The 26,451-nt window shown below is 32.6% G+C and overlaps 1 protein-coding gene and 1 long non-coding RNA gene across 2 annotated transcripts; both read left to right on the plus strand.

Annotated features, from left to right (window-relative positions):
* The first annotated feature begins 3,555 nt into the window (after positions 1 to 3,555).
* LOC131031414 (vacuolar iron transporter homolog 3-like) lies at positions 3,556 to 4,500 on the plus strand. Its single transcript, XM_059219379.1, has 2 exons — positions 3,556 to 4,142; positions 4,203 to 4,500. Exons 1-2 carry the CDS (start codon positions 3,556 to 3,558, stop codon positions 4,498 to 4,500), a joined length of 885 nt encoding a protein of 294 aa, XP_059075362.1.
* A 17,161-nt stretch (positions 4,501 to 21,661) lies between these two features.
* LOC131874811 (uncharacterized) lies at positions 21,662 to 22,097 on the plus strand. Its single transcript, XR_009372171.1, has 3 exons — positions 21,662 to 21,732; positions 21,845 to 21,913; positions 22,036 to 22,097. It is a non-coding gene; the product is annotated as an uncharacterized LOC131874811 (long non-coding RNA).
* The last annotated feature ends 4,354 nt before the right edge of the window (positions 22,098 to 26,451 follow it).

The following is a 26,451-nucleotide window of genomic DNA, read 5'->3' on the forward strand; positions in this document are numbered from 1 at the left end:
TTAATAAATAGACACAACGTAGTTGGGTGAAAAGTAGTAAACTTTTAATATTAGAATTTGGCCATCCTTTGATTTCCAAGATTTTTCTATGTAACATGTTTTTTTGTTTTTAGAGGTTTGTTTACCAATCATCTAAGTAATTATAAATAAACATAATATTAAATATATAGTTCATTATATTTATATTCAATAATTAATTATATTTTATAGTATAAATTTATTTTTAAATTAATTTAATAATTGATTTTATTTATTATATTATGTGTGTAATTATCATGGATATATTTTAATATTATTTATTATATATTTAGTTAAATTTATTATTAAATTATATATTTATTTTATATATGATTAATGTTATAATTATATTGATTATTCTATACTATACAGTGTATATTATTTAATTTAGTCTAATATATATTAAATTATGATATTATTTTAAACTGATCTATCTATATTTAAATCTACAAAAAATAATGAAGAAGAGTTTCATCTTATAAAAAATGAATATAATTAAATTACATATTTAATCTATAAAATATATACACAATATATAGTTATTAAATATTATATAGATAACATAAAAAAATTTAAATTAAATAATAAATATATATAGATAATAATTTTTCATCTCAATTCTTTCTATAATATGTTTAAGTTTTATCTCATTTGTAAGAAGTTACTAGTTCACAATAAAAACTACATGAAAAACTCAATTATATTATAATTATATTTATTATTATATAGTCTATAATTTATAATATATTAAGTTTATATTTAATTAATATTATCTATTAAATATATATTATATGTAATATTTATATAGAACATTTATAATTTATATAATAAATATAAATTAAATATATTTTCTATTCAATTTAATATAATTTCAAATAATTTAATATCAAAAATATTGTAACTAGATTATATGTAGATATTGTTTATAAGGATTCAAAGTAGATGGTTGTAGGTTTATACTGATAGGTTGATATATTTAGAATTTGATTGTTCTCTATAGATGTATGAAAGTGTTCGAGTATTTTGTAGTGTTTGTATGTAATCTAGACTGGTAATATTTGACATTTCAGTGGTCGAATGCCACAAAAATCCTCCTTTCTGAATATTGTAAATATTTTAATTATTAATATAAAACTTTATTGGCGATAAAAATATATATATTAAAATAAAAAAAAATCAACATATAGTATATTTAATATTTTATTAGTATTAAAAGAAAAATATAATATATATTGATTATATTAAATTAAGTTTATATTTAGTAATATATATTATATAGAACATAACCCACAATAATAAATATAGTTGGGATATTACTTATAATATAAGACACAAATAAATATTAAACATATAATATATCTAATATAAATAAAAAGTAATGTTTAATTAAAACTAAATCATATAGTCAACCCACTAATTACTATTTTTAAATATAATATAATATAAATTTTCAACTTGTCTTAGAGTGTTATAAATTTGTATCACACATATTGAAAAGTGAATGTGTAAGATATCTATGTCTATTGTGTTTTCATTGATGTCAATCATGTTGTTTATCTATTTTGATGGATGAAAATGAATAGAGTAGTCAAGGTAGAAAAAAACATTTTATCATTTGTTAAAATGATTAACAATAAAGAATAGTCTCTATTTCCCTATCTATATGTCTGAGCACTTATTTGTATCTCCTTACCTTTCCCCTCATCCTTTCTTTTGTCTTCTCTATATTTACCTCTCTATCTCTCCCTCTTTTTATCCCTCTCTCCTTCTTTGTCTCTATCTTTGTATTTGACACACGCACACACACAGTCCTTGCTTTACTCTCCCTATCTTTATCTCTATATAACTCTCTTTTAGTTACATGCACTCCCTATTTCTCCCTCCCTATCTCTATCTCTATCCCTATCTCTATTTCTATCTCCCCTGTCTCTTTATTGATGTGTTCATTACTCCTCTCTCTCTCTCTCTCTCTCTCTCTCTCTCTCTCTCTCTCTCTCTCTCTCTCTCTCTCTCTCTCTCTCTCTCTCCATTACAATATCTTTGTCCACCCCTCTCTCATTATCTCTCTTTCTATTTCCATTTAAATTTCTCCCTCTCTTCCACTTATGTTCCATCTCTCCCTCTTTATATATTTATCTCTTTTACTCAATCCAACTCATTATCTAAATTCCTATTTCTCTAGTTTGTTCCATCTTTTTGCTGCTCTCTCTATATACCACTTCTTATCTCACTCACACACACACTCACTCTATCTTTCCCAAGTTATATCTATCTATTTATCTTTTCTTCTTTCTATCCCTATCTCTCCCTCTTTCTATCCATATCTCTCTTTCACTCTCCCTATCAGCCCATCTTTATATCTCTCTACTTCACCTTTCTCTCAAACCCTCCCTCTCTATCTCCCCCCAGCTCTACTTCACTCACTCCCCCCATATCCCCCTATTTATCTCTCTACCTCTACTTCTCTCTCATTTTAGCTTCTCATATATCTTTGTCTCTCCCACTCTCTATGTTCATCATTTATCCCTCTCTCTCTCTCTCTCTCTCTCTTGTCTATTTATATTTATTAATTTATCTATCTCTATTTCTCTCTCTCCCTCTCTCCCTATCTCTATATATTCTTATCTATCTATCATTCCATCTCACCATCTACATCTCTATCTATCATTCACTCCATTTTCCTCTATATATTTCTCTTCCTCTCTATCTCTCTAGATCTTTATCTATTTATTTATCTCCTTTAGTTCTATCTATCTATCTATCTATCTATCCATCTTGTTTTCTTTCTATACATCTCCTCTATCTTCATCTCCAACTCCATCTCTATATCTATCTTTCTCTCTATCAATATCTCATATCTCTCTCTCCCTACCCACCTCTCTCTCTCTCTCTCTCTCTCCTAATGGAGCCTAATTATATACCTGATTCAAATGTTTTTTTGGGCCATGTTTAGAAGGATGAATATTTGATTTCAAGTTGTCACTTCTCCATTGATACTTTTGCTACACGAATAACGCATTTGCTAAATGACATACCACTTCATCTATTGTACCACAAATATTTTTTGTAACTAATAGAACAAAAAAATCATAATTGACCTTCTAAACCTTTTCAACATACCCATTGCACACTAAGGTCCAAATGCTAGTATATAATATAAACCATCTACAAATAATGAGGTATATAACAGCCATCCATTTCCTTTCTTTTAACAAGAAAGTTGTATGGTAGCCAGATAGTGGGGAGTTTTTATATAGCGCCATTCTCACATTGGCGTTCGTGCTCCATGCAAGCATGATACATGATTGTTTAAATACATCAAAAAATGATATTCTATATCCATTAATCCCACTGCCATTTAAAAGCGGGGGGAAATAATGGATAGGCATGCTCATGGCACACGCATTAAGTAATCCAACTCATATAATCCACCACCTAGTCCTGGTGTAAAATCCAATAACGGGCTAAATATCAATAAAATATAAAAGATTAGCTGTGGGTAGATGCAAATGTATATCTGTTTGCCACTACTTCCTAATGGCTACCAATATCAGGCTCGCCTTTTTCGCTACTGAAAGGGGTCAGTGTGCTACAAAAGGAGGTCTATGGGAGTGTGGACAACACACGCTGCGTTTTAACATTCTCAAAATTTCCTTCCATACTACATTTAGCTGGACGGCTGAGAGAAACCGAGTTAAAATGGACGTTAGAGCATCCAGCCCGTTTGCTTTCCAGTTGGACTCAATAGAATTGAACAGAATGATGAAGGAAGGAGAAGCAATTGATGAGCCATCGCCACTACCACATCCTCCCAGGTCGAGTGTTCTCATTACCATGTCTCCTTGTCCAGAGGAAGATGAAGATGAGCAAAATATGGATCATCGAAATAGAGCACAGGGGCTTCGAGCCGCCGTCCTCGGAGCCAACGACTGGCTGGTCACCACGGCGTCACTGATGATGGGCGTGGGCGCGGTGAAAACAGACGCAAAGACAATGGTGATATCTGGGCTGGCGGCGCTGGTGGCGGGGACGTGCAGCATGGCCATCGGCGAATTCATTTCCGTGCAAACGCAGCGCGACGTGGAGCTCTCCAACCTCAAGAGACAAAAGCAAGCTGGAAAAACGTTGAAGGGTAGAGAACAAGGGGGCAGAATGCCTCCTGCGTCTCCGTTGGTTATTTCAAGAGAAGAAAAAGAGGGGCTTCCGAGCCCAATTCAGGCCTCGTGCGCATCGGCCCTTGCGTTTTCTGTAGGGGCACTGTTGCCTCTTATCTCGGCTGCCTTTATCACTGAGTATAGTATTAGGGTTGGCGTTCTGGTTGGAGTTTCGAGCTTGCTGCTCATGATCTTTGGTGCGATTGGAGCTTACTTTGGGCGTTCTTCTATTGTTAAGGGGAGCCTGAGAGTGTTGAGTGGAGGATGGCTTGCCATGTTAGTCACCTACGGTTTGCTGAGGCTGTTTAACGCTACAGCAGGTGTTTAATTACATTGCCAAGTCTACCGCGACCTTCTTACTGAGTATTACTCACTTTGTTTTAGTTCCAGTAAGCCATATATTTGACAATCGTGATAAGGTTAGGTGTAGTAGTTTTTCGGAGATAAACAACGATTAAATAATCTCGAGTACGGAAAGGTGCAATATATTTCCAAAAGAATATATGGTTTGAAGAACTTTTATATTTTATGAATTGTAATTGTAGCAAAATTTGTCATTGTGCTTATGGCAATATCAATTAAGAAAGTGCTGATTGCTTGACATGAGAAATTCTATGCAAGATCAATCTAAATCAGTTAGCGTTCTTCATCTCATAACTAATTAAATGGTCGCATACAAAGATTAATGCAATTCTTTTACCCTCCGCCGTGATATAATATTTTAAATTGTAGTACCTAAAGATCAATCTATATCTAGTGGTGCTAAAATAAATAATTGTATGTTTCACTTTTGAAATTGATTTTGGTTGATTCCCCAGACTTTTGATCAAACTATTATTGGGAATAGAACTAGAAGTGAGGAGGGGCAGATGTTTAGAATCCCTTTTGCTCAATTGCAGAGACGGGGCAGGCAATCGCTTTTTCTCAATTGTATAGACAGGGCTGGCTCGAACTCCTTCAATCAATTCCTCCTTTATTTTGTATGGTTCAAATGTCGAGGTGTGTGAAATTTAATCTTTTTATTAAGATAAAAGGGGGAAGGGCCTCCTATCCATTATAGAGTTAAGTAGAGCACGACAACGATCAAATGGATCAAGCAACAGTTAGTCACCAAAATTGATCTTACAATATAAAAAACAACAGAAAACAGAAGAAGCACCAAAACAACTGAGACATCGAACCATCAATGTAGAATCAAGCATCCACAAACACAAGCAAGGAGGAGTAATACAAATAACTCTAATCCTCAATAATTACATCCACCAATTAGAACCATTAGTAGAGCCACGCTCCTTCATGTTCTTAGATGCGGCAAAACCTTCCTCTTTATTCTTCTTTCTCTTCTTATCCCGTTTATTTCCAACAGTCACCACACTGATTATCATTTTACACATTAGCCCATTAGAAATCATTACATGTTTATTCATAACCCAGTCTAGAGAAGAAATCTTGTGGTAAAACAAATACAAGTTCTTGTTTAACTCATTCCATTTTTCATGATGGGCAATTAGTGAAATCCTAAGAATTCTCAAGTTTCTCCAATCTTACATGGATATCTTCAATTTCTTCCATGTAGTTCTAAACGTTCTTCTTCTTGGTGGTCTTCTCCACATTTTTATTTCTAGCATCATCTTCATCATCTTCCTCATACCTCTTAATCTTTTTAAGACCTCCCATCACTCATTTGAAGGGGGGAATTAGACTATGGAGAGAAGGAATAAGAGTCATCGAGAATGAGCTTTAGGGGTTCATCCCTATAATACACATCCTCCTAATTACTAGGAGTGGAATCCCTAGAATTTTTGGCCTCAATGATGTTCTTTTTGGGGGTTATAGGAGCCTTAAGATATTTGGACTCAATAAAGATTTTGGCTAGCCCAATCAAAATTATTTCCCCAAAACAAGCTACAAATTCTTCTCTTTTGATCTCACCATTTGAAACTAGAACTAGGCTTAAGGGGGGAATATTTGGCTTCTTTCCTTTCTTAGCATTGTGGGGCTTACTCTATGACACACATGGAGTCTTCTTACTAGAGAAAGGAGGGGAAGTGGATGGGAGATCCTTACTTTGTAGAGAACATATTTGTTTCTAAGCAAGAGTCCTCTTTTAAGGGGGGATTGAAACAACGACCTTAGCCATATTTTTCTCTTTGGTGCTTAGAAGGCTAGACTTTAGCTTTCTAGCATTTGAGGATGAGGGAATTTCTTCTCCAAAGGCAATGTATATTTTATATTTTTCCTTCTGAGCAAGGCTAAGGTTAAGCCTTAGGGGATTTTGCAAGTTGGGAGTTGTGGGATTGATAGTAAGGGAAGCATTCAAACTATAATTGTACAGAGCCAACATTAGACCTTGGTGGAGTATGGGATAATCTCATTCTTAAGTATAGTATTCCATAGAGGAAAATAAGAAAAGAAAAAATAGAAAACTAAAAAATTTACCATGGTGTAGATAGTGGATGAGAGAGAATAGGCAAGTGTGAGTCATAGTGAAGCACCCTTCAAGAGTGTAAGAACTTAATTATGTGGTAGCTAACCATTCTCTAGGGAGCCAAAAGGTCTTCTCTACTAATCCATTTAGATGAACTAATTTCTCTTCGCCTTTTAGGAAAAAATCAATATACTCTTGGTAGGCATTTTTTCTTAAACAATGGACTCTAGCGCCTTTACAACTTAGTCACATGACATGACCTATGAACTCCTTCCAGACCTCACTTCCAATATAGACCTTACTAGGCCTCCAATTACTCACAAACTTTACTAAGAGCTCATTGTCACACCCCTTCTTGACTCTAAAGAATGAAGTGAAACATCCCTTCTTATTAATATCCCACACAACCACTTTCTTCATTAGGGAAATAAAATAATTAGACTCAACCCTTAGTCTTTGACCTCCCATACTAACAAAACTATGGAAGTTCTTGGCTCTAGAACTTTTTTTGAGAATACATGTGAAATTAGAAAATTTATCAAATTAACACTTAGATTAATAACAAAGTCCTTAGATATTCTATTGAAATCCATCAAAATAAGGGAGCTCTTAATTCCAACATGTGTGGGGAAAATTTTAAATTAATATTGAGGTGTACAATCATAATTTGTAGACCTTTAATTAGGGTGTCCAATTCCATGATTAGTGAGCACTGAATTTTATGTTTCTCATTATATTATGCATTATAGGTCTTTCATATGAATTTTAATAAATAATTAAAATATGAGTCCTTAATTCAAATCACATCACACTTTATAAATTGGGCCATTGATCTTAGGTTTGCCCTTTTATCATTTTATCATAATTTATCTTTAATCCTACCCTAATTGCAACTTTCAAAACACATTCTACATATCTATACATCTTGGTTTGAGTCATTAGGCTAGAATTAACATTAGAACCTTCTTATCTTACATCCCTATAAATTCATGATAAAGTTGGTGGGACCAATATGATCTGCGCCCCTTAGTCCCAAAAAGTTTTCTCCAAATTTCAGGAGGATAATTTAGTGGTCCTGATTAATCAAATATTTCTTTGTGTGAACAAATAATTGATAGTTCTGATACTTAATGTAAGTACAGATCCAATAGCCAACATGATGAGGGGGGGGTGAATCATACAAACTTAATCTTCCATAAAAACATTAGATTCAACCTCGGTAACATATACTTCAGTAATATAACCAAAACTGCTAAACATGCAAACTCAAAAGCATATAAACATCATATCACTCATAACACCAGATTTAACGTGGAAACCCAAGTAGGGAAAAACCACTGTGGGATTTCGGACCCATTAAGAAATATACTCTTTTAGAGTATGCTCGGTTAAAAGCAAATCCTGTTAAAGATTACAAACACATTGCTAGATGTGACCCGGTTAAGGGATTTCCCTCAGATTTGTTAGGATCTTCACCTTGTTAGAAGTGACCTTGTTAAAGGATTTCGAACACTCAATCAGAATGTCACCTTGATAGAGGGTTTTACAAATAAGTCTATTAAGTCCACTCGGTTAAGAGGATTTCTGTCACTTTCACAAAATAATAGTAATAAAAATCTATCTGCAACTTCACATCTAAAATGCTAAAGAAAATTCTTATTTGCTCAATACAATCTAGACATAGAACTAATCTTGTCCATCTGCTGGGCTTCTATACTCTGTTATTCAAATAGGTCTTCAATCTTCTATGCTCGGTAATCACTATGTAGCATCCCTATGCATACACTTGCCCGCATACATTGTTTATCAACAGTTCCCCATTTATAAACAATTAGCCGACCACTTAATCTCCTTGGTCACATTTTCCATGATCAATCATAGCCATTAGATCTTCAAACTTGTCCAGGTTCAATGTATCATTCGATCTAAAAAATGTTTTACACCGCCTAGGAACTTGCATACATTTCTTGGAACTTGTGCTAGGGTAATGCAGTTCAATCTGTGTGGTAGATCTTCATGCCGATTTTCCTTTGCCATAGATTCATTAACAAACTTCATGCATGGCATACCAATCATTTAATTAGTTCCAGCTCATCAGCTTCCTTCATTATATAATGCATGTAACTATTTAATGTATTCTGTTGCAGCTCAGTTACAACTCGGTAACAACTCGGTAAATACTAAACTTCACTCGGTAGACATTCCGCCTTCATTAACCGATAGTGATAACCTTAGGGTTTACCAAATAGGTTCCTTAGGGTTTACCAACTAGGTTCTTTGGGGTTTACCGACTAGGTTCTTTGCTCGGTAACATAGCATAGTATTAACCTTACAATTTACAACATATGTATGATGTTAAAACAATCTAAACATCATGATCTCATCATTTTCTGACTCAGTAATAGTTTCCCATTGAATACCTTATTCATCCCCTTATCAATCATATTCTTTCTGTGTCTTTTACTGACATCTTTATACTCATCAAATCATACTTCTCAAGATATGGCAACATCATACTAAATTAGAAAATCAATTTCTTGACATCAATGACAAAATAATAATATTAAGACAGTAAATCATCCTTAATTAGTTATATCCATAATCATCAACAACCTTCTCAATATTCTTATTGAGATGCCAACAATCTCCCATTGTCTGTTATAATGCCAAATGCCAACAATCTCCCCCTTTGGCATTGATGGCAAAACCAATTGATTTGACCTAATTGATTCAGATTGCTGTGAGATTCTGAAATGCTCTCTTCTTGTCATTAGAATTCTCCCCCATACATTAGACTTCTCCTCTTTTCTCTAGTCTTCTCCCCCTTTTTCTTCAATCTTCTTTAGTCTTCTCCCCCTTTGACAACAATGCCAAAAAAAAAGTAAAGAACTAAAACATAATTTCTTCCTGTATGAAGTGAATTCCTACTGTAATGTGTCAACTTAGTCTTGGTTAGAGCATTTTGTCTTCAATACCTATTTCTTGTATTGTATCCTGCACTGTTTCCTGCACACCTTTAGAAAACATCCTGAAGTGTGTAAATCAACATCAACTCTTAAAAGATATTCGATAGAGTCATCGAATTGATGCTTTCACTGAACTCAGTTAGTGAGTAGAAGATAGTGGCAGGACCCCTAACTTACTTCTGAGATACTCAAAAGTATCCCTTGGTAGTGGCTTGGTGAATATATCTATTATTTGTTCCTTTGTGCTAACATATTCCAACACCACTTTATTCTCTTGAGCTTCTTCTCTAAGATAATGATATTTGATAGAGATGTGCTTTGTCTTAGAGTGCATAACAGGATTCTTTGAAATGTTAATGGCACTAGTGTTGTCACAGAATATAGTTACTGGCTCGATAACTTTCTCATTTATACCTTCCAACAGTTGTTTTAAACATGCTATGTTGGTACAATTCAATACTGCAGCAACATATTCAACTTCTATTCTTGGCTGTGAAACACATCCTTGTTTCTTGCTAAGCCAACTCACTAGTCTTTCTCCTAAAAAGAAAGCTCCTCCACTTGTGATTTTTCTGTCATCAATGTTGTCTACCCAATCAACATCAGTATACACTTTTAAATCAAAATCATTTCTTTTTTGATATACTAAGCCATAATCCTTGGCGCCTTTCAAGTATCTAAAAATTCTTTTGATTGCTATCATGTGTGTTTCCTTAGGATCTGCAAAGAATCTTGCAACTATACCTATTGCATGTGCTATGTCTTGTCTGTTATGAACAACATATTGTAGCTTTCCAATCATGGATCGGTAAAGTGTCTCATCACAAGATGCAGATTCATCATTCTTTGATAGTTTACAGTTGGTAGTCATCGGAGTACTTACTAGTTTTGAATCCCCCATTCCAAATTTCTTCAAGATTTCCTTTATGTACTTGGATTGAGTAATGAAAATCTCATTTTTCATTTGCAGTATCTGTAAACCTATAAAATACTTTATCTCAGTAATTAATGACATCTCAAATTCTTTGCTCATTTCATTTCCAAAGTTCTTGCATAAAGAGTCATTTCCATAAAATATGATATCATCAACAAATATGGTTGAGATCAGTATTCCATTTTCATCATTCTTCATGTACATATTGTTGTTCTCACTTGTCCTTATAAAACTAATCCTAATCAAATAAGAGTGCAATCTTTCATACCATGCTCTAGGTGCTTGTTTCAGACCATATAATGCTTTGTTTAGTTTACATACCTGATCTTTACTCTTGTCTTCAACAAATCCTTCAGGTTGTTCAATAAAAACTTCTTCTTCTAATATCCATTCAGAAATGCAGATTTGACATCCATTTGATATACCTTGAAGTTTTTGAAAGCAACATATGCCAACAATGTTCTTACTCCTTCAAGTCTAGCCACAGGTGCAAAAGTTTCACCCTAATCAATTCCTTCTTCTTGAGCATAACCTTTGCAAACTAGTCTTGCTTTATTTTGAATTACCTCACCTTTTTCATTTAGCTTGTTTCTAAAAATCCACTTTGTACTGATTACATTTTTGTCCTTCGGTCTTGGGATTAGTGTCCATGTGTCATTCTTCTTGATTTGATCAATCTCTTCTGTCATAGTATTTATCCAATCTTCACTGTTAAATGCCTCTTTCACTATTCTCGGTTCAAATTCAAATATCAGACATGTGTTCTGTCTCAGTTTGTTCCTTGTCATCACTAGATCATCCTTATCTCCTATAATCTGACTTGGTGCATGATTTCTTTTGACATACTTGGCTAATACAGGCTCGGTAGGCTCTATATGATCTTCTTCATCACTCGGTAACTGGATATTCTCTTCATTTTCTTCAACATTTTTCTTGGTAGGACTTGTCAGTTGATCATAGACAAATTCATCATAATCTTCTGGTTCTTTGGAATTTCCTTCATCATTTCTTTCTGCAAATTCATCAATTTTCACATTTGCACTTTCTACTATTTTGTTAGATGATTTGATTAGACATTTAAATGCTTTGCTGCTAGAAGAATAACCTAGAAATGTTCCTTCTTCACTTTTCTGATCAAACTTGCCATTTCTATCATCTTTGTGTACATAGCATCTACTTCCAAAGATTTTAAAATAACTTACATTAGGTTTCTTGTCATACCAGATTTCATATGGTGTCTTCAAAGTACCTTTCTTCAGTTGTACTTGGTTCAGGGTGTAAACTGCTGTGCTTATTGCTTCTCTCCAAAATGTTTGTGGTACTTTCTTTTCAATCATCAGGGTTCTGGCACAATCCACAATAGATCTATTTCTTCTCTCAACTATTCCATTTTGCTATGGAGTTCTCGATGCAAAGACTTGTCTTTTAATACCATGATCATTGTAGAATAAGTTGAACTCATCAGATGTGAACTCTCCTCCTCTATCTAATCTAAGACATTTTAGTTGTCTTCCTATTTCCTTTTCAACTCTTGCCTTGTACCATTTAAACATTTGAAAAGCTTCTAATTTTTCTTTTAAAAACATTACCAACATCATCCTTGAATAGTCATCCACAAATAATGTGCACAAGATCTAAAATTCCCTTAGAAGTGTAAGACTTACTTGTAAAGCTTGATCTTGTCATTTTACCCATCTAGCATCCTCGACACATAGCATTCTCAGGTTTTTCAAGACTCGATAGACCTCTTACTCGGTGCTTCTTACTTATTTTGATAAGATTATCAAAATTTACATGACAAAACCTTTTATGCCATAACCAGGTATCATCTATCTTTGCATACCGACACTTGTTCCAAGTTGAGTCAAGGTGAAATGTATTACCTTTTGTTTGTGTCCCGATAGCAGCTAACTTTCCATGCTTGTCATGAACTTTGACAATTCCTTTATGAAATTCTATTCGGTAACCTGTATTGTTTAGCTGTACTACACTCAACAATTTGTATTTCAAACCTTCAACCCAATAAACATCATTGCATCTTGCATTGTCAAGAAGTGTTATAGATCCTTTATCTCTTACTGGACATGGTGCATCATTACCAAATCTGACATAGTCTCCATAATAATCTTCTAACATAACAAACTTGTGTTTATCACCTATCATATGATGTGAGCATCCATTATATATGTTCCAAGAATCATTAGTATTTATGTGAGATATTAGGGATTTTTCTTCATACCTTTCTTCATTTGATCCATCTTTGATAGCCACATAGACTACTTCCTTTGTATCAGTTTCATCTGATTTATCATCATTGGATTCCTCATCGGCTATTAAGCATGTCTTTCTATCTCTTCTTCTGAAGTCTCGGTGTCCTCTATAATGATTATCTTTCTGTCTATCATCTTGGTAATCTCTCTTTTCAGTAGAATATTTGTCAAGACAGTTAGAAGCCATATGTCCTATCTTATCACAATTGAAACATTTCAAAGGTAGTTTTCCTTTATACTTACCTTTGCCTCTCGGTAATCTTCTAGCTAATAGTGCTTCAAACTCTTCCTGCTTTCTGATTTCCTCATACAATTTGTGTACTTCTTCCATGTTCTTACAAAATATTTCACTTTCTCCACTGTGATCTCCTTCAGAGTACTTATACTTTCTTTCATTGTAATCATTAGATTCATCAAGATGAAAAGAACTAAATGTAGATTCAACTTTATTTACCGAAGATCCACTATTATCAAAGTTACTTAACTCAAATGCATGTAGCTTACCAATAGTAGCATCTAAAGAAACTGGCATATTAGGTACAGACCTCAGTTCATTGATTGCAGAGACTCAGATTGCATAAGCTGGTAGAAGGGTTCTTAACAACTTACTTGTTATATCCTTTTCTTCAATAGTTCCATCTGCTCCTTTGATTTGATTGACAATCTCCTTTAGTCTTGTATTGTACTGGGTTATGTTCTCACCTTCATTCATCCTTATAGATTCAAGTTGTCCTCTTAGACTATCTACTTTGCTCTTTGAACATGTTCATCACCGCCATATATAGATATGAGCTTGTCCCACATTGCCTTTGCATCATTGCGGCCTTCTAGATCATTAAACTCTGAGTCAGTCAATGCAGATGTTATTTCAATCATTGCTTGGATATGTTCTTTCTTTGCCTTTATTTCTTCCATAGTCAATGGATAGGTGCTCGGTGTGATGAAATCATTCTCTAGATAATATACAACATATTCTCCAACTCCTGATAGGTGCAGCTTCATCCTTTTCTGCCATGTAGAGAAACTTGACTTGTTCAGCTTCGGTGCATCCCTCGTATACATCTTTGGATCTTTGCCTCAAGTACCTTTAAACTTTTCTTCCGGAGTCCAAAGCTCTAATACCAATTGATAGTTCTGATACTTAATGTAAGTACAGATCCAATAGCCAACAAGATCAGAGGGGGGGGGGGGTGAATCATACAAACTTAATCTACCAAAAAAACATCAGATTCAACCTCGGTAACATATACTTCTATAATATAACCAAAACTACTAAACATGCAAACTCAAAAGACTATAAACATCATATCACTCATAACACTAGATTTAACATGGAAACCCAAGTAGGGAAAAACCACTGTGGGATTTCAAACTCAGAAATATACTCTTCTAGAGTATGTTCGGTTATAAGCAAATCCTGTTAAAGATTATAAACACATTGCTAGATGTGATCCAGTTAAGGGATTTCCCTCAGATTTGTTACGATCTTCACCTTGTTAGAAGTGACCTTGTTAAAGGATTTCGAACACTCAATCAGAATGTCACCTTGCTAGAGGGTTTTACAAATAAGACTGTTAAGTCTACTCGATTAAGAGATTTTCTGTCACTTTCACAAAATAATAGTAATAAAAATCTATCTTCAACTTCACATCTAAAATGCTAAAGAAGATTCTTATTTGCTCAATACAATCTAGACATAGAACTAATCTTGTCCATCTGCTGGGCTTCTATACTCTATTATTCAAACAAGTCTTCAAGCTTCTGTGCTCGATAATCACTATGTAGCATCCCTGTGCATACATTTGTTCGCATACATTATTTATCAATAGTTCCCTATTTATAAACAATTAGCCAACCACTTAATCTCCTTGATAAAATTTCCCATGATCAATCATAGTCATCAGATCTTCAAACTTGTCTAGGTTCAATGTATTGTTCGATCTGAAAAACATTTTACCCCACCTAGAAACTTGCATACACTTCTTGGAACTTGTGCTAGGGTAATGCGGTTCAATCTGCGCTGTAGATCTTCATGCCGATTTTCCTTTTCCATAGATTCATTAACAAACTTCATGCATGACATACCAATCATTTAATCAAGTCCAGCTCATTAGCTTCCTTCATTAAATAATGCATGTAACCATTTAATGTATTCTGTTGTAGCTCGATTACAACTCGGTAACAACTCGATAAATACTAAACTTCATTCGGTAGACATTCCGCCTTCATTAACCGATAGTGATAACCTTAGGGTTTACCGACTAGGTTCCTTAGGGTTTACCAATTAGGTTCTTTAGGGTTTACTGACTAGGTTCTTTGCTCAGTAACATAGTATAGTATTAACCTTACAATTTACAACATATGTATGATGTTAAAACAATCTAAACATCATGATCTCATCATTGTCTGACTCGGTAATAGTTGCCCATTGAATACCTTATTCATCCCCTTATCCATCATATTCTTTATGTGTCTTTTACCGATATCTTTATACTCATCTAATCATACTTCTCAAGATATGGCAACATCATACTGAATTAGAAAATCAATTTTTTGACATCAATGACAAAATAATAATATTAAGACAGTAAATCATCCTTAATCAGTTATATCCATAATCATCAACAACCTTCTCAATATTCTTATCAAAATGCCAACAATCTCCCATTGTCTGTTATAATGCCAAATGCCAATAATAACAAACTTGAGTCAGCTATTCATCAAACTCAGCCTAGGATTTCATATATAAAGAAATTCACTTCCTCACTTGTGATAATCTTTTAGCATCTTTGGAGAGAAACACTTATGCAACTGAAGCTATCCTAATGAAGTGAAATTAGTTCATCTTGAAAGGAGTCTGAGATTTGCAAATGAATTATTTTTTTATCAACATTAAACTATGGAAGCTTCAAGAGACATTGGAGGATGATAGGGAATCATTGACTCATGATTGGCTTGTACCTCTTCCTAAGGGATTTGGTATCATTTCATGTTGTTCTTATGTTTTTATCATTCAGCTTCAGATCTACTTCATATTTAGCTTCATAATTACATTATTTCTTTAGATCTACATTCTAACTGTGTGATTTAAATAATTTTTAATTCAATAATTATCACTTAGGGTTTTTTCTCTGACACATTTGAGTAAGACTCTAGTCTGCATATTAGACACTTTAGCTCATAGAAATCTTAGGCAGACTTAAGATTCAAGAGCAAACACATTATTCCAATTTTAATATTGGCTCCTTGTGGTAGTGGAAATCACCAAAACAAGGTGCTAACCGGCGCAAACCCCTATATAGCCACCACCATACCATTTTCCATCTTGCAAGTGTAGCTATAGGTACCCAACAAAGCTACAAAGCTTAGAATAATATCATGAGACTATCCTAGACCTGCTCTTGGAATTCAAACGTAATTTCCTAGGGCCAAGGTGGTTGGAGCACTCTTGTTCAAACTAGGGCATTGGGTCGCCCCTATCCTTAGGTTTTTGCATCAAATTTGATAGGCAACTATTAGACATGTTCAAGTTGTAGGTTTTCAAATAGCATCTCATACTCATAAGACCAAGGCATTCTAAACATCGCAAACTTGTAGAATCAGCTTCAATAAACAGTTACAGGTGAATATTCATATTTTTTACTCACTTTTGTTTCTATTATAGCAGCTCAGTGTATTTATTAGTTAATTACAGTAGCATAAGTGTTCATTTACTTCAGGGTATGTGCAAGCTAATGAGTCACAAACTCACGAAAGTCTGCGCGTTGGAAAATGCGCTCCGCAAAACGGGCCCCGTTTTTAAAAAACGGGGGCCTGTTAATGGTTCGGCCTCCCGAGCCGAAAGGTCACGGGGTGCCGAAGCCAAATAAAACGGGCCCCCGTTTTGAAAAGCTATTTTTACCCTTTTTTTGGGATAATTTTTCATTTTTACTGTTACACAAAAGGATATCGAAAATGGGCCCCCATGCTGTGGTTTCCACTTCAAGCTTCCACCACTATCCCAGGTACACATTCTGTCATCTATTTTTACATTTCATAATTTTCTTGTGTATTTTTCTCTTTTTTTTGTGTATTATTTAGTTTTTTTTAATAGTAGCATATAAATAAATTATTTTTTATATTTGTAAATTCTTGATTTTGATGTAAAATATTTTTGAATAGTTAACCCTAAACCGTAATCAACAAATTTAGAAACCAAAACCAAACCTAGATAATTAACAAAATGAAATCGACACAAACAAAAAACCGAAAATGAAATGGGAAAAAAAACAAAAACGTTCGAAAATGAAATCGACACAAACAAAAAACCGAAAATGAAATGGAAACAAAAACAAAAACGTTCGAAAATGAAATCAACACAAACAAAAAACCAAAAATGAAATGGAAACAAAAACAAAAATGTTCGAAAATGAAATTGAAATAAAACCGAACATATGTACCTAAATTGTTCTTAATCCTCATTAGGCAATACAAAAGTTACCACTAAATTAGTATAACCTTAAAAGTAATTAACATTAAGTTTTTCAAATTTTAGATATGAAAGTTTAGGCTTAGGTTTATGCCATGTCATGGCATAAAGGTCCTATTATGTCATGTGATGGTATAAAAGGATCAATTATGGACACAATTTTAGAGCAAAACTAGATAAGTTACTAAAATTGGAGTTTGGTTTACATACGTTCATAAAGGAAGCTAATATGCCAAATATATAATTCATTAATACAAAATAAAAAATATTGTTGATTTATAATGTTGATTGATAATGAGTTTTCTAAATGGGGTGCTAATTATATATACATCCGAAAGATTTGAAAAATATAATTCCCAAGAAGTATTTTGAATATACAATTGAGGATATATATAATCTCATGGTTAAAGATGCTTAATTTCGATGAAAGTTATTTTTTGTATTACTATGTAAGAAATCCATAAATGGGATGAAAGTAAGACATGGCCATCTAGCATAGATCATCTTATATGTTGAAGGAGTATTTTGAGTTATATTAGAATTATTTGATGTGATTAAGTCCTAATTTTAGGATATGTAGAGTTCTTTTACTTTTAAGGTTGAAATAAAACATGGTGATTATGTTTTATTATCACTTTTATGCTTAACCTAGGTAAAAATTTTAATGGAATTATTTTCATATTTAGATATATAGATCACAACTTATTATTATTTGTATGTTTCTTGTTTCTTTGAAAGAAATGCATATTGATTTATTTATAAGTAATAATTTATCTAATTATGCATTTATGAAATATATAGAAATTGAGATTTTTTTATTGAGGCTAATTAATTTTAAAACTCAATGGTTATATCCATATTATAATAATTTATTTAGAAAATATGTGACAACATGCTTAGTGTTAGACCATTTTGTCTTATATTGGCCTAGACATTCACTAGTGTTTAAAATATAATCTTTTTCTTGGTTTATTGGTTAAAAATTACATTTTATTAGTTAATTATATTAAAATTATTTTAGAGGAACCCTTTGAAACCTTCAATATAAAATTTGGAGTTAAAAATAAGATGATCTTGGCATTTTTTTTACTTCTCACCTACTTAGTTAAACTATCATGCTAGAAAAGGGTGAATATCATAAACCATGCGGAAAATAACATTTTGGACCATTGGGTAATTTTGGTAAGGTGTGAAATATTTTAAAAGGGGAAAGTGCCAATAGTAAATAGTAGATGCATTTTTAAGAAAAAAATTCTAAAGCAAGGTTGACTATTAGAATGTACCTTGATGTATTATTTTCCTATTTTATTAGATTATAATTTTATCTTCTTTGTTACTTATTTTTCCATTTGTTTCATAATTCATGTCTCAAGAGTAAATAAATAATTTTTTGTAGGACTAGATTGAGAAATTGATTATCTCCATTGTTCATTCTTCTATTATACATTCCTTGAGGTTTGAATATTGTTTCCACGTCATTTTGGATGTATAAGTTTTTTTTGGGCTATGTATATAGTGATAATGTCTGAGTTCTTTTGTATTAGAAAATGATGATAACCTATTCTCATTCATTCCTTATTTTCTTACAAGGATTATGTAACCTTTCAAATTGTTAAGTTAAAATCTATCATCTTATATGGTCATCATGGTGATTCATTACATGAACATGTTGATCCTTGTAATTGTCCTCTTTTGCTTAATGCATTGATGTTGTATGTATTATGTGAAAAATTATAATTACAATTACTACACCATTATTATAGATGAATATCTTAATTTAAATTATGAAAACTAAGATATTTAAATTTAATCTAGATCACAACTTGATTTGAACATTACATCATGTCCTTATTTTTGGACATGAACCAACTAACCTATGGGAATGCAACTTCCCAATCAATAACTAATTTACTAATTACTAACTATTAACTAACCTATAATTCAACATCTAAATATTAATTTATTTTATATTTTATTATAATCTAAAACTATCTAATGATGTAATATATCCAATGTTCTCCCCTTCTTACATATATTTGAACAAGAGATGGACTATTTCAAGACTTGAATGCAACCCTTATGTAAACTTTAATGATGTACATCTACTGATCCTCCTCACTAACCAAGAAACACTAGACTAACTCCATTAATGAATATTTCGAATTTAAAACCTATCAAATGTCTATAAAACATGAGAGAACCTTAAGGGTCTATATCCTCCTTGCCTAATGAGAGAGCAACATTTCTTTGAAAGTCCCAATGAGCCTCAAATGATCCTAATGAATGTAGGGCAGTCTTAATGAACCTAAGAAAGTCCTAATGAGCCTAAGAAAGCAATAATGAACTTGGGACAATCCTAATGAACCTAGGATAGTCCTAATGAACCTACGATAGTGTAAACAAGCCTAGTATAGTGTAAGAAAAAAACACTACAAAAAAGACCTCAAATACGTTAAATGAATTTCCCAATAACGCACTCGTGTTTATCTTTTTTTGGTCATTTGGCTACCTTTTTTTACAACATCTTGGTGTATACGCCCCTAAGAAGACCTTTTCCTCAAAAATTTCTTGGATCATGAACTCCTCGTGTGCACCAAACATTTAAGTTGCCACTTGGAAGCTTCTAATGCACACAATCCTTTCAATCAATCTAGTCCATTGATCTCTCAAAACAATCTTAGTATTTAATCCTCTATCCTTCATTTCTTATTCAACTTTGTAAGAGAATTTGTGTATGGATTGATATCTTAAATTTTATAGAAAGATTATATATGAAAACAAATGATTGCGGAGTTTTATAATAAATGATTTATAGGAAATAATATTTTTTGAAGACCTTTTGTAAATTATAATCTTGTGTAGATTTGATTATGGGAGAAATTTAATGGTGAAATATGCTTAACTCTTCAAAAGTTTTGATGTTTTGTCTTTACATGACAACCACTTAGAATATAATATGTTTTAAGTATGTCATTTATAGTCATGGGAGATTAGTTTTTTTTTAAGATTGTTTGAAGACTAATCAATGCAATATGAATTGATGACAATTATCTCAAAACTACGTAATTGAATTCTAATAGATTTATGATGTTTCATTGAAAGTTTTTATTAAGTTTTGTGCGCAAATTTTATATTTCAAGATTCAATAGTATGTACATGTATATTTTTTTAAGTTCAATATTATATTATATATTTCATGTGTATCTCATTCAACAACATAGAAATGTTACTATTTATAAATGTTTTTTTTTAATTTAGTAAAATAGATTCTTCTTTGACATAGAGTTGTATATAATTCATGTATATCTTTATATATGCAGGAGTTCTTTGCCATCATGGATGTTTTTGACATAGATGAACTATTAGGTGAAAATCCCCCACCACAACCCCCTCCTCCTCCTCCTCCTCCACCACCACCACCACCACCACCACAACCCCCTAGGTTGGATGAAATTCGTTTAAGAGAACGAATTAATGAAAACCTACAAGTGATTGAACAAAACATTGCTGCTATCCAAAATGAGCAAGTCACGCCACCCCATCTTATAGAGTTTGCAAAATCAATGCAAACTGTTGTCGAGTCAGTTAGATCTGTTGATTCTCAATTAGATCAATTTCATAGGCGACGACAAGAGTTGCATGATTTTTATGCCGATGGTTTAACTTATAGACAAATCACAGATTTGAAAATAACCAAAGCTCATTTATGTCCATATTTTACCAACCCAAAAACAAGAGAACCAATGCAACCTAACCAGAAAAGAATTTCAATTAGGTGGTGTGTGCATCCAGAAATGGCTAGATACTTTTGGGATAGATGGTGGATGGTTTTTGATTATCCACCACATCGTAATTATGAGGTCCCTTTTTATTTTTTGAAGAAATTATACTGTGAGTTTGTAATGAACCAAAAACCAAATTATTTTGATATTAAGTCATTCCAGGGTGTTGGTCGTGGAATGCCATAGCATAGATTAGGGGCACGGAGTAATAATCCCCTACCGGATCCACCCATAGTTCCACTTGTTGCTCCATCGATTCCTGCAGATGTCCAAAATACATCATTCATTTCGACATTAGATGCTTTGACTTCCCTCACAGGGAACCTGAGTGAGCAAGCTGCTCACATGGCATCTGCTCCTCGATGGATGCCACATATGTGTTCGAGTTGTCATGAGATGTGTGTAGGTCCTACTATTGCTGAAGGATCTACTTCAGTTCCAGATGAGCATGATGCAGCAGATGATAGTATGATGACATCTTATATGGATTTTCTTTGCTCGGATGTTCATCTTGACTAGGTATAGATATATTTACATGTACATGTCAATGTTTTTATGTACTTCATTAAATATAGGTATAAACTAAGTGCATCTCTTTTTTTATAAAATCTAATACTTCATTAAATAAATTTTGTTTATGTAGATAAGGACTACGCCTAATATTAGAGTCAATATTGCATCTACTGGAAGACAACTCGGCACACCTTATGGGGTATAGTATAAATTTCTATCTAGACATTGTACTAGATCTTTCTAAGTTAATATGCTATCGTCGTATATTATATAAATTTTCATGTTGATACATTGAATGCTTCTTTCTCCAGGATTCAGGTCATGAGGGACCCTCTACATCACATCGAGAAGAGGGTCTGACTATTGTGACACCATCTATGGTATGTATCTTATAATTCTTAACTTAAATATGAACTCTTACAATATTGTAACTTTACTTGAAATTATTTAGTACACATATATATGTTCACTAAATATGATTTCATTAAATGCATGTATGCAGGTGGACACTACCATTAGGATAGGTTATCCTTATAATTTTGATCAGAGCCAATTTGAACGCACATAGACATCCTTTGAGGTATTAATATGTAATACTTAATTTGATCTTATTTTGACTCTTAATTTAAGATTTAATTGGACACTTTGAATTTGACCTTGTACAGGAGTTAGCTAGCACTGCATTTGGTGTTGATACTGCACAAGATACTGCTAGAGGAGATACTGCTACAGGATCTGATGAGCATATGGTAAGTTTGTAACTTAATTTATGAATTCTACTATATTTGATAAATGATTCTTTTAATAGTTAATTTCAAGTAATATTTTAATATTATTTTTTTATTGTACAGCATGAGACAGGTGGATCTGGACCACGTCCCGGGGACAAGAGAGATACTGCTACAGGATCTGATGAGCATATGGTAAGTTTGTAACTTAATTTACGAATTCTACTATATTTGATAAATGATTCTTTTAATAGTTAATTTCAAGTAATATTTTAATATTATTTTTTTATTGTACAGCATGAGACAGGTGGATCTGGACCACGTCCTGGGGACAAGAGAGATACTGCTACAGGATCTTATGAGCATATGGTAAGTTTGTAACTTAATTTATGAATTCTACTATATTTGATAAATGATTCTTTTAATATTATTTTTTTATTGTACAGCATGAGACAGGTGGATCTGGACCACGTCCTGGGGACAAGAGACCACGAGATGTTATTGATGATAGCACTTAGATTTTACTATTTATTTGGCTTTGATATGTACTTTTTTATGGACTTTACACATTTGTTTACACGTGCACATACTTTATATATATGGATAGTTGCATAATAGGATTAGATCATATATATTTTGTGCATACTTTATATATTTTGTGCACATTAGATATTATGTGGAGTGAACATCATGTTACCATCTAGACATATATATGGATTAGATATTATATGGATTATGTGGACTTGAAATTTTACTGTTTATTTGGCTCTGATATGTACTATTTTATGGGCTTTACATATTTGTTTACACGTGCACACACATACTTTATATATATGGATAGTTTCATAATAGGATTAGATCATATATATTATGTGCATACTTTATGTGTATTGTGCGCATTAGATATTATGTGGACTTGAAATTATGTGCACATTAGATCATATATATTGACTTGAAATTATGTGGACTTGAAATTTTGCGCATACTTTATATATTATATGTGGACTTGAAATTTTATTTATGGAAGTTGTGCTTAAACAACTTTATAGGCATTAAGTGGACTTGTAATTTTATTTTTGGAATTTTATTTAAATAGTTCTTGTGATTAGATAAACTACATGTGCATACATCATGAACTAAGTATCAAAACATATCTTATAATTATAACATATTCTAAATCAAAAAGTATCATTTAACAAATATAATGAATAGAACTTGATTAAAACATAATTATCTCATTCATAAATTTGACTAGTAGTCTCTCATTTATGTATATTGTACACAAAATGTAATCAAGAAGACATATCTAAAATAAAATAAACAGTCTATTTAAATTACAATAATAAGGATTTATATCTCTCAAAATACAACATAAAGTATGCACAAACAATAGTAGTCATTCAGGGCAAGTCTACTCTGAGAGACCTAGAAAAAAAAATACATATGATTAGTTTTTATAATCAGGATGCATTGAATTTAAAATACAACATAAAGTATGCACAAACAATATAGTAGTCATTGAGGCCAAGTCTACTCTGAGAGACCTAGAAAAAGTAAATACATATGATTAGTTTTTATAATCAGAATACATTGAATTTAAAATACAAATGGATTTGCCTTAAGGGTACAAAAATTTAACTTACTTGTAATTATTCAAAATGAAACATAAAGTATGCACAAATAACTTTGTTTTCATTGATGCCTTCTACTTGTGGTAGACCTGAAACAAAATTTTAGTAGATTAGATTTTGTAATTATGATTCATGATTTAAAATACTATATATAATATGCATCGCGACTTTTAAAAGGGAGGTGGATTAAGGGTTCAAATTATAACTTACTTGATATTCATTCTATTATACCATCTGCATCCTCTCTCTTTTGCAAAACATCTATAATTGTCTCGTGCTCTTCCATAGAGAGAGTCCATAATTGTTTATTAGCAGGCTTGCCACGATATCTATCCAATTTTATATTAGTTGCCACTACCAAATGTGAGTAATCTATAATCTTTTTCTCTAATTCATAATCTTCAAATGCGGGCAATCCATTCTTTCTTGTTAGATATTTGCGTAGCCAAGTGCCAACAACAACCACAGATCCTGTTGGATAGTCATAACCATCATGATCTACTCGAGGAGTAGTTAGCTTATGTTTTGGCTCTACACATCGAGCCAACCAATACTCTGTCCCCTCTTCATTGTCCTCTGGTGCAACAACAGCATAGACATGTCCTGTGCACAAAACAATTTTATTTTAATATTTAATGAGAAATAAAAACAAAAATATACACTGTAAGATTTCATAAATTTATGTACTATTTAATAAATCAAAAAAAATTTCAAAATTTTTTTTACCTTGTTGTATAAGATCTGAAATGCGATCATAGTCATTTGATGCAAACATTTGATCCATATCTTCATCAGTTCTTTCATGCGGATCATTTGCATCTATGGGTGTCAATGATCTTTGTTGCCATTCTTCAACCCATTCTTTATTCTCACAAAATTCCCAATCTCCAAAAACACAAAACTGACAAAAGCAAGCAAGTTGCCTTGTGAATATAGTCCATGTGTTTGAATTAGAACTCTTAAATGAATGCCATTTAGCTGATCCAATGATGGTATTACAATCATGCCGAATAGGAATACTATCTTCCTCTATCAACCAGAAGAAACGTCGAATTGCAGAGTTTTCAGTTGATCCTTTTGACAACTTTGAATTGCACCAATCTACAACTGCACAAGCATCTCTGAATTTCACTGCATCCTCGAATTTCAATTGTTCTCTAGCAAGAGCTCTTTTTATACAGGCACTGGCTCCATCATGTTCCCCCTTACCATGTCTCGCTTCAAAAAAACTCCATAAATGTTGGACATTGGTTATCTTGTGAACTTTGCATAGCCAATAAAACATTCTTGCATTTTTGAATTGTCCAGTGCAGTTATCTGACCATATCATATGTTGTTTCATGTCAATTTCTCTTTCCTTAAGATTATCATAAAATACCTCGAAACAATGTTGGACAAACTCTGAAGAGTGTAATCGATTATCACTAACATAGAAATGATACTCCCTCAAAAAATTTCTGTTATCTTCTGTACTATCATGGTCATGTCTATATATAATGTGCACAAATATGGCCACTTGCACTGAGTTGTAGTATTGTGATTGAGTTTCCTCTTGTGGTTTTAGAGTATAATTTTCTGCAAAATCCACAACTGATACTATTGTTCCAATTGGAAATGTGTTCTTGCATATGCGAAACTGTCCATCAAGCCATCGGGCATGTTGGGAATGTTTCACATATTTTGGAACAATATGAGTTTTAAACTCACTAATAAATGCATTCACACTATTCTGTTCTGTAATCAATTCTAAACATTTCCCCATCTTTCCATCCTTTAGAGGGTATTCTATATTTTTAAATCTCCTAACATCAACCATTTTTTGTCCAAACTCAGATGAAACATGTTCATGCAAACATTCACCTATCGAAGAATAGTTCCCACATAAATTGCAAAGACCATAAATGCATGAACTGGAAAGAAATAATTGTTCATTAGGTGGTTTACAAAATAAACTTCCAATAAAATCTTTTATAGTTTCAGGTGGAACATAAACACCACAATCCTGCACAAGATCATTACCATGCAACATACAACGAATATATCGAAAAACATCATAATAGTAACGAAACTGGACATGAGTTTTACAACAACAAGATATTCTTTGTTTATTGATTTTAACATACCAGGGTTTGCATTTTTCAAATGATCTTTGACTAATTCGTAAATTCATTAACACAGATTCATCACTAAATTTTTTAAAGAATTCAGTTTGAGTCATGTCAAGAAGATGTTTTGGATGAGGATCACGAATTTTTGATCCCACCCTTAACTTTAAAACATCTCTAACATTTGATGAAACTCTAGTGTTATCATGCCAAAATTTTGTAATTAATTGTTTAGTTTCATCATTTAATTTCATGTCCGACCTTTGAAGTCTACCACTAAAACTCCAACAATGGTTTAGTGGATCAATTTCAATTGTGTCTCTTCTTTTGGCCGCTCTTGACAAGGTTCTACGATGTAAGTTCAAATAGCCACTTATATCACTTAACATTCTTTTATTAACAATCATTTTGTCAACTATAGCAGTCGTTATAACTCTACGTGCTGCATTCTTAT

This window comes from Cryptomeria japonica, chromosome 4 (genome assembly GCF_030272615.1).
Source record: "Cryptomeria japonica chromosome 4, Sugi_1.0, whole genome shotgun sequence".
Classification (NCBI taxonomy): Eukaryota; Viridiplantae; Streptophyta; class Pinopsida; order Cupressales; family Cupressaceae; genus Cryptomeria; species Cryptomeria japonica.

What these genes read in the sequence shown, in the direction of transcription:
- LOC131031414 (XM_059219379.1), top strand. Translation starts at nt 3,556, where the DNA reads ATGGCTACCAATATCAGGCTCGCCTTTTTCGCTACTGAAAGGGGTCAG. An exon ending in CAAAAGCAAGCTGGAAAAAC is followed by an intron (nt 4,143 to 4,202) that starts GTTGAAGGGTAG and finishes GGTTATTTCAAG; the next exon opens with AGAAGAAAAAGAGGGGCTTC.